This window comes from Panicum hallii, chromosome 5 (assembly GCF_002211085.1).
Source record: "Panicum hallii strain FIL2 chromosome 5, PHallii_v3.1, whole genome shotgun sequence".
Taxonomy (NCBI): domain Eukaryota; kingdom Viridiplantae; phylum Streptophyta; class Magnoliopsida; order Poales; family Poaceae; genus Panicum; species Panicum hallii.
Window position 1 is genome coordinate 46,582,522 of NC_038046.1, and position 9,752 is coordinate 46,592,273.

General features: G+C 44.0%; 1 protein-coding gene and 1 pseudogene across 3 annotated transcripts; one reads left to right on the forward strand and one right to left on the reverse strand.

Moving 5' to 3' along the window:
- The first annotated feature begins 3,782 nt into the window (after window positions 1-3,782).
- LOC112892671 lies at window positions 3,783-4,748 on the forward strand (annotated as a pseudogene).
- A 2,691-nt stretch (window positions 4,749-7,439) lies between these two features.
- Window positions 7,440-9,492, reverse strand: LOC112895087. 3 transcript variants are annotated; one of them, XM_025962967.1, is made up of 2 exons: window positions 9,180-9,492; window positions 7,440-8,042 (listed from the first exon to the last, which is right to left on the reverse strand). In XM_025962967.1, exon 2 carries the CDS (start codon window positions 8,014-8,016, stop codon window positions 7,588-7,590), a length of 429 nt encoding a protein of 142 aa, XP_025818752.1. In that variant the 5' UTR covers window positions 8,017-8,042; window positions 9,180-9,492; the 3' UTR covers window positions 7,440-7,587. The 3 variants fall into 3 exon arrangements, with proteins under 3 accessions (XP_025818752.1, XP_025818751.1, XP_025818750.1); XM_025962966.1 differs by having other exon boundaries at window positions 8,885-9,491; XM_025962965.1 differs by having other exon boundaries at window positions 8,985-9,490.
- Window positions 9,493-9,752: the final 260 nt, after the last annotated feature.

Sequence of the window (9,752 nt, forward strand, 5' to 3'; positions counted from 1 at the left end):
AAGTTCGCTCTTCTTACGATTCCATGTGCGGATTCTAGCAAGGCTCACTTCGCTGCCCAGCAACTACGCGGAGCTGCCCGTATCTGGTGGGATAACTATTGTGCCATGCAAGCTGATGGCCACGTTATCTCCTGGGAAGAATTCCGGAATGCTTTCCGAGCACACCATATACCTGAAGGACTAATGGAGCGGAAACTGAATGAGTTCTTTGCACTTACCCAAGGCACCCGCACCGTACTACAATATGCATAGGCTTTTAATCACCTGTGTCAGTACGCGGGCTATCACGCGGATAGTGACACCAAGAAGCAGGACCGCTTCCGTCAGGGCTTGAGCACTAAGCTCAAAGAACGTTTGAACCTTATAAAGGCAAATACCTTCAGCGAGCTGGTTAACATGGCCCTGACTCAGGAGGATTGTATCACGGCACACCGTGCCGAAAAGAAATGTAGGATTTCCACTAGACCCGCGAGCGTTCAACCCTCGCGGTATTGATTCGTTCAGAATGCACCGCCCAGAGCCCCACAGCGGAATGCTCCGTTTGGCAGATTGGTTTTTAGGCCGCCTCAACAACAAGGAGGATATAGACCTCCCGTACCTCCACAACAACCACAACAACCTGGCCCACGGCCAAATATTCAACAAGTCCAACAGGGAAGTAGCAATTATCGTTGTTTCAATTGCGGAAGTGCGGATCATTTCATTAGAGATTGTCCGCGGCCCAAGAAACCTAACCAAGGGCAGAGTTCCAATCAGGGTAACCAGAACAAGGGCAAGGGTGAATTAACTTCACCACCCTTGCAGAACTTTCGAATGGAGCTCCCGTCATGTCGGGTACATTATCTATTTACCACAAACCAGTTGTTACATTATTTGATTTAGGAGCAACTCATAGTTTCATTAGTAACAACTGTGGTACCCGAATAGGACTTGATCTTTGTCCTACCCAGGGGTCATATATGATTTCTACCCTCGGAGGAAAGATCACTTCCAATCAAATGGTTAGAAGTGTGCCAATTCAGTTAGGTAGCAAAGAAATCAAAACTGATTTGGTTTTGCTAAATTTAGAGGGTATTGATGTTATACTTGGGATAAATTGGATGACTGAACATAGAGTACTACTAGACATCTCTTCCAGAGTTATTGAGATTAACTCACCACATCAAGGAGTCGTTACCCTCTATCTACCTCAGCAAGAGTATCTTCACTCTTGTACTTATGCTATCACAGACATCAAAGTAAAAGATATTCCTGTAGTCTGTGAGTACTCCGATGTCTTTCCAGATGACTTACCTGGAATGCCACCAGATAAAGACATCGAGTTTATTATCAAACTTCAATCTGGCACCGCTCCTATTTCAAAGAGGCCATATCGCATGCCTCCAAATGAGTTGGCTGAATTGAAAATCCAACTTCAATATCTTCTTGACAAGGGTTTTATACGCCCAAGTGCTTCACCTTGGGTTGTCCGGCTCTCTTTGTAAAAAAGAAAGACAATAGTCTAAGGTTATGTGTCGATTATCGTCCACTCAATGCGGTCACTATCAAAAATAAGCACCCTCTTCCCCGCATTGATATCTTATTCGATCAACTAGCTGGAGCTAAGATCTTTTCTAAGATTGACTTACGCTCTGGTTATCACCAAATTGAAATCAAGCCTTGTGACATTCCAAAAACGGCTTTCTCGACCAGGTATGGATTATATGAATATCTAGTTATGTCCTTTGGGCTTACTAACGCACCGGCATATTTCATGTATCTCATGAATTCAGTCTTTATGCCGGAACTCGACAAGTTTATCGTGGTCTTCATCGATGATATTCTGATATATTCCAAAACAAAAGAAGACCATGCTAATCATATACGTGTCGTTCTCCAACGACTACGTGATCATCACCATTACGCCAAATTCTCAAAATGTGAATTTTGGCTGGATAGTGTGAAATTTTTGGGGCATATCGGTTGATCCAACCAAAGTCCAAGAGGTTATGGATTGGAAGCCTCCAACTTCAGTCCATCAAATTTGAAGTTTTCTTGGATTGGCGGGATATTATCGCCGATTCATTCCAGACGTCTCCAAGATAGCCAAACCCATGACTGAGCTACTTAAGAAAGAAATTAAATTCCGATGGGACGATAAGTGTGATGAAGCGTTCCACACCTTGAGAAAACTTCTAACAACCGCTCCAGTGATAGCTCAGCCAGATAACACCCAGCCTTTTGATGTCTACTGTGATGCCTCTGGAACTGGCCTTGGCTGTGTTCTTATGCAAAACAACCGGGTCATTGCTTATGCATCCCGAACACTTCAGAATCATGAGCAAAACTATCCAACTCATGATCTTGAATTGGCGGCAGTTATTCATGCTCTTAAGATCTGGAGGCATCATCTTATGGGTGCTAAGTGTAACATCTACACTGACCATAAGAGCCTCAAGTACATCTTTACCCAAGCTGACTTGAATATGAGGCAAAGGCGTTGGTTAGAACTGATTAAAGACTACGATCTTGAGGTACATTACCATCCTGGCAAGGCCAATGTGGTTGCGGATGCACTTAGCCGCAAGACACATTATCATTGTTTATCTATAGACACTATCAATGACACTCTCTGCAATCATATGAGAAAACTCAATCTAGAAATCATTCCTCAAGGTAGTCTAAATCTATTATCTATCGAGTCTACCCTTCAAGATAGGATCATCATGTCGCAAATACATAATGAGGGTATCAAAATCATCAAATCAAAACTATCTCAGGGAGAAACCAAATATAAGTGTTTCCACACAGATCATCAAGGGGTTCTATGGTTCAACAATCGTATTGTTGTACCTAAAGATCATCAACTTCGTAAACAAATCCTTGATGAAGCACATCTGTCTAAATTCTCTATTCATCCTGGTAGCACCAAAATGTATCAAGATCTTCGACAATATTTTTGGTGGACCAGAATGAAGAGAGAAATTGCTAAATATATATCCGAGTGATATCATGCTAGGGCTAGCATGATATCTGAACTGACGACGTGTACAGTGTCCGTGCTTCAAATTCCGCTGCATGACTTGAAACTTTGAACGGTTTGTAATAATTTCCATCAGTTAGGAACTGATGTTACTTTTAAAATACTCATATAATATATCTGCCTGTGCTGTAAAATGTGATGGCATTTGTATCTCTGGACTCACCTTCGTACGAGGTACCTTGTTTGATCCTGCATTCGGTGGTTTATTGGGACGTTACCTGACAGGCCAAGGGATTATACCGTTTGAAGCACGTTGGAGCCCTCAAGAGTGGACTCGCGTACTTGAGCCGGTGTAATTTCAGGTTGGTTCTACCACACAGCGTGGTCGGCGCGGCGGGCGCGGTGGGCCACGGCGCGGGCGATGCGGCGGGCGCGGGATGCGCGGCTGCGGCGGGCAGGGGCGTCGTGGGCGGCGCGGGCGCGGGCGGCGCAGCTGGCAGGGGCGTCGCGGGCGGCGCGGGCACGGGCGCGGGCGGCACGGCTGGCTGGGGCGTCGCGGGCGCAGGCGGCGCGGCCCAGGGCTTGGCCGGCGCGGGAGGTAGTAGGGGCGGCGCGGGCAGGGGCGGCGCGGGAGGCAGCAGGGGTCATGCCCGCATCTCCAGTCTTCCGAAATCGGTATAATTTCTTCGCTCGATTTCTTCTATGGCTGCTGGTCAATTCCATTGCTGCTGAGTGTATGTATGCTAGTCAATTACATAATTTGTCTTGTAATGTATGCTTCAAAATATTGCTGCACATAATTGTTGATTAGGGTGATTCTATGGAATGGACGGATGATTATAATCGTATTGTATGTGAGTTATTCGCTGAACAAGTAAGGAGAGAGAATAGGCCAAATACACATTTGAACACTTTAGGTTACACTGAAGTGTCGGGAAGATTCTACCAAATGACCGGAATCGAGTTATCAAAGACACAAATCAAGAACAAGTGGGATAGGTTGAAGAATGGTTGGTCAATTTGGCAAAAGTTACTGCGGAATCAAACCGGTACCGGTTGGGACAATACAAGAGAAGTAATTAACATGGACAATGAATGGTGGAAAAAAATGAAAGTGGTAAGTATTTTTTTGTTCACAAATTTTAGCTGTTCATCTATGTTCACAATACTTTCTTGGGGTTCTGATTACCTTCCTTGTTCAGGATGTGCCGGGTTCTGGAAAATTCAACAAGAAAGCGCGGCAAAATGAAGACTTCCTTAGAGAAATGTTTGGTGACATTTCTAATGATGAAACTGATCATTGGAACCCGATGAGTGACAATCCTGTTATACCCGAAAGCCAAAAAGACACTGAAAACATAGATGGAGCAGGAGAGGAGGAAGAGGAGGACAATGTATTCCATGATTGGTCATATAGAGAGGAAGAGGATGAGGAGGTTCAGGAGGTATCTCCTGCTAATGGAAATAAAAAAGAAGAGCTCGTGTTGTTCTAGAGGTTCTTAAAAAGAAAAAGTCAAGTACGGCTCTTATAATTCAAGAACAAATTACAAAGATTGCTGATTCGGCCGAGTCGTTTACATCAAAAATGCAAGCTGAAGTCGTTTCTATTAAAGAAGTGATGGATGTTGTCTTGGATTGTGGGGCACAATATGGTAGCAATGAGCATGACATTGCTACCCAATTGTTTGTGAAAAAGGAATAAAGAGAAATGTTCTTGACCCTTCCTACTAGAGAAATTCGTTTGAATTGGCTTACAAGGAGGTACAACGACAAGTATGGGAATTGAAGGCTTCGAGAAATATTTTTTAGTGCTTTTTTCAGTAGTGCTATTTTTGAGTGCTTTTTTTCAGTAGTGCTATTTTTGCGTACCTTGTTGTTGAGTACCTGTAATCATGACATTGTTACTACTACTACTTGTATCCATGACATCGTTACTATTGCTACTTGTTATTATTTTCAGATGTATGAAAGTGAGAGTGATGGTTCGGAGGAGTCAGATGATGATAGTGTTGAGTTTTGGAACTTGATTTTGTGTGGTGCTAAAGTGGCAGAGAAATATGTTGATCTCTACCTTAACAAAAATCCAGCAAGGATAGCGGAACAAAGTGGCTGGGCTGGTTACAATATATCTTCAAAACTCCAGGTGAATGTCATTCTCAGTTGCGCATGAGCACGGAAATATTCATGGATTTGCATAATTTATTGGTGTCAAGGTATGGACTGCAACCACCTATGAGGCTCTTGCAATTTTCTTGTTCATATGTTCTGAAAATGAGTTCAATAGGAAATGTCAAAATCGTTTCAATCACTTTGGTGAAACTATTAGTAGAAAATTTACTGAAGTTTTAGAATCTTTGATGGAAATGGCAAAATATTTTCTTGTTCCAAAAGATGCAAACTTTCGTACCGTCCACAAAAAGATAGCAGATGATAGAAGGGCATTTCCACACTTTAAAGATTGTATTGGTGCTCTAGATGGGACACACATTAGGGTATCTCTACCCCCTAGTGAACAAGTAAGGTATATTGGAAAAATAGGGATACTGACTCAAAATATCTTAGCAATTTGCGACTTTGACATGAGATTCACTTATGTTTCTGTAGGGCAGTCGGGTTCTGTGCATGACACCACTGTGTTGTATAATGCAATGAAGTTGGATCGAGATTTCTTCCCACACCCTCCCAAGGGTAGGTAATTTATGGCTGGTTTCTATATTTTTAATTTTGCAACTCCAGTTCTTTATTATCTAAACATATCATATACTTTTTATTTGTAGGTAAGTATTATATTGTTGATGCCGGATATCCTAATAGACCGGGATCCCTAGCACCATACAAGGGTGAGAGGTATCACTTGCCCGAATGGCGTAAAGGTGTAGAACCAAGGTCTCCTAAGGAAAAGTTCAATCGTATTCATGCACGAGTTCGTAGTGTTATTGAGAGGTCATTTGAAGTCTTGAAAATGAAGTGGCAAATTCTCTATAAAATGCTGATGTATCCATTATAGAAGCAAAAGATGATACCAATAGGACTCATGGTGATCTATAATTTCATCCGTGAGCATAACAGTGGTGATTTAGACTTTGAACATATGGAGCGTGATGAAAATTATGAGCCTATAATACCACCAGAAAGGTATAACAAGTATGTAGTGCCCTCGGATGGATCATCTCCGGTACCCAATGCGCCTACTATGGATGTTTTTCGTGATGCATTAGCAACGGCTATTTCTCAAAGTTGGATGTAGTATGAGTAGTAGATCATTGAGACTTGATATGTAATAGAATTATTTTGGAATATTTGTACTTTATTATCTATTTATTATCTATTTATAATATACTGTTATTTTTAATTAGGCGTTTAGATGGAAAATCATAAATGAAATCCTCTCATACATCGTTCAAGGGTATAAGGAACTTTTCCAATCCGAATCTCTTTTTTCTGAAGCTGAAATTGGTATGCTAGTCAACACTTTCAAAAACTCTGCAACTTCAAAGCTGAGTTGCTCTGCTGTGAAGTTCATAAAACTGAACTGCGATTTATAAAGTAGAACAGTCCGCCCTAAATATATCCATACCTGCGGGCTTCGAGGAGGGCGGCGCGCTGGGCGGGATCGATCTGCGCCTTGAGCGCGCGGTTGAGCTTGGACACGTCACGCCTGTGCTTAAGCGGCCGCACGTTCTCCTTGAACGTCTCCCACTTGGCCCCCACAGCCACCAGCGCCGACTTGGCGTTTGTTGCTGACCCATCAACGCCAGCATCTCGTCGTCTAGCAGCGCGCACCATCTCTTCCAGCGCCACCGCCGCCGCCATGTGAGATGGGTGGGGGTGTTGCTCCGGCTGCAATTCTAACTCAAGGGGATTCGTCCGTTGCGTTTAGGAGATGAAGCTGTGGGTCAGGTTTTATACGGCAAGGGCTTGCGAAAAGTTCGGGCTTCAGTTCGGGCCGTGGGCTCTTAAATAGTCCGACCTGTAGTTTGTTTGGGCTGGTTTGTGCCCACGATAGCCCAGCTAAATTTTGGAAAAGATTCATTAGATCTTTCCATCTGGAACATACAGAATTAAACAACCATAACAAACAACCATAATAAACATCCATTAGATTAAACATCAAGAATTGCTTAATTTGCAGAACAATAGAGCATGGGATTGTTTCTCCATTCTGTGTGCTTGACTAAAGACATTTCCCGTAACCACTGATAGTGTTTGTTCTTTGTGCCCACCCTAATCATCTCATTCCCTATGAAACAAATTATCCCGTTATCATCCATCTAAAACTTTCACTAATTCACTGTAACTCAGATTGTGACAGTAGTATCAAAACCATAGTGTTTCCCTGTAGTCACCACCCAGATATTTCTGTTCTGCATCATGAGCTCAATTTCAGCCAAGCAGGCTTCATAAGCATTGAATTACCCTCGCAACCAAATTTTCATCTGATTGTAATACCCTATCATCTTACACAAACACAAGTCGCTGACCCTGCAAGCATTCATCTAAGGGGTTTCCATTCGTAACAGGTTTATGCTGTTTCAACTACAATGTTTACATCCAGAAAGTATTAACAGTAACAGGTTACTGAATTACACTGAACGACAATGATCACAGAAACCAAAATACTACACTCATGGCCTACCGTGAGACTGCAGCTGCGACGGCTCAACAAGGCCTTCCAAGACAACGAGCTCATCAAGAAGCGCAAGCTTTTCCTCCTCAAGTGCCTTGATTTCCTCATCTTCCATGCTCAGTTCTTGGTCCAGGGCAAAGTTCTCTTCCTCTAGCATCATGTATTTCCTCCGCAGCGCACGGTATTCATCAGTAGGACCGGAGTCCGGCAGGGAATCAGGAGTCCCTCTGTCTGATGGAGGTGTGGCAGGGCGCTCACTCTTCAAGCTTCTTTTGGGCGGCTTATGGACCATGCCTGATGAATGCGGAACCTCTCTCCGCAGCAGTTCAGGTTCACCCTTCAGCATGCCTGATGGAAGCGGCCGGTATACAACCTTCTTCTTGTGCAACTTTGGGGCAGAGAAATCGTCGCCATTAGGGTCTTGCATTCTCTCAGACCAAGCCTTGGCCTCTCCTGTTGAAACGCAATTAAAGCAGTGAACACAACTACTTGATATGTGCAGATATGCCTGCAGTAACATGGCATGCTAAATAATAAAGGAAAATATTGCTGCAGACCCAACATAATCAATCAGCAAACACAACTGCACAATTACTTGATATGTGGCAGATAATCCTGCACCATGTTTCTAACATCAGCAGTTATAAGATATTGTCAGATGCACAAACTAGGCGTTCTATAAACATGCCAAGGAGAAAAAGGCACCAAGTATCAGATTATGGCTCTATATATCAAGTATCGAAAATAATCACTAGTTCACTGTCACAAAGAGAAGTACACCTACAGTATCAAAACCTAAAGGTCTGTCTTTGCATCATGTCTGCAAAGCACATATGCAAAAGAAATGCCTTAAGTATACATAGCAGGAGACCATACATAAATTCTGCACGGCCTAAAAGTATTAAATTGTCATCTTAAATTATGGCAAGCTTCTATGTATCTTAAATTACATAACAAGATGAGTTTGTTGATCCGACTGAACCTTGCACTTAGCTAAAAAAATGTAGAAGTATATATTCAGGTACCTCAAATGAATCAGAGTAACACACAAGTTTTCAGAGATAACACGCAAATTATGCAATTATCCATAAAAACAATGATCAGACAGCAAGGAATGATCAGCAAAGAATTCACCAAGCTGAAAAAAAAAGAGATGACTGCTAGGGTTATAAGCTGGCACATCTGAACCTCTACTACTATCTGAACATCTGAACTAGATTAAAAAAAACTAAATAGCACATCCGAACAATTTGCACCTCTACTACTATCTGTACCATACATCGGAGAGCAAGTACCTGCAACTGCTACCTCTATTACTATCTCTCAAAACATTATTGGACACGGAAGAACCGTTCACACACAGAAAAAAAGATTCAGGCAGCAGGGTTTCCTGACGTTGTGGAAACGAAGCTGAGACCGTGCGGTTGAGGGAGGTCTTCGATGGGGACGTCGGGGCACCGATCTTGATGTTGCAGTGACGCTCACACCAGAACGGGAAGGAGGCGCAGACGGTGTCGAATCCCTGGTGGGGAGTGAAGCTGCGGACGGGGACGGCCCTACTCGCTGATGCTCGATGGAGATGGAGGTCGCCGATGGGGAGGAGGGTGTCAATCTGCTCGCCGCTGCCCAGGAGCAGGCGCGGTGCTGATCTGCTCACCACTTGTCTCCTCGCGCACGCCTAGAGATGCAGATGCACGACTTGGAGAAGACCCGATCCACCGGCCGGGAGGAGCGGAGGAGCAGAAGGGGGCGATGGAGGGGGCGGCACTAGGAAACCCTAGCCCCCATCGCCATGTCTTCGGGCGAGGCGGGCGGAGAGGAGCGGGGGGTCGGGGATGAGGAGCGGGGCGGTCGGAGGGGAAGTGGAATCGCTTTCCGTTTCCTGCGGCAGCCAAACAGGCCGGCCTGGAAACCGATTCCAATTCGGCCCGATTCTAACGATCCAAACGCGCCGGAACCGAATTCGACCCCGACTGGATCAACCGATCCTAAATCCACAATAACCTAACTGAACACGAGCATAGTGGAGGAAATTCTCCCGTGATTGGGGGCAAAACGCTAAGACCAACTCTTTGACGAGGAGTCTATCCTAAGTTGCCAACAACATCAAACAAGCTAGGGTCTACTCTAAGAAGAGCCAAATAGTACGATCTCTAATCCACT

What these genes read in the sequence shown, in the direction of transcription:
- LOC112895087 (XM_025962967.1), bottom strand. Translation starts at nt 8,016, where the DNA reads ATGCAAGACCCTAATGGCGACGATTTCTCTGCCCCAAAGTTGCACAAG.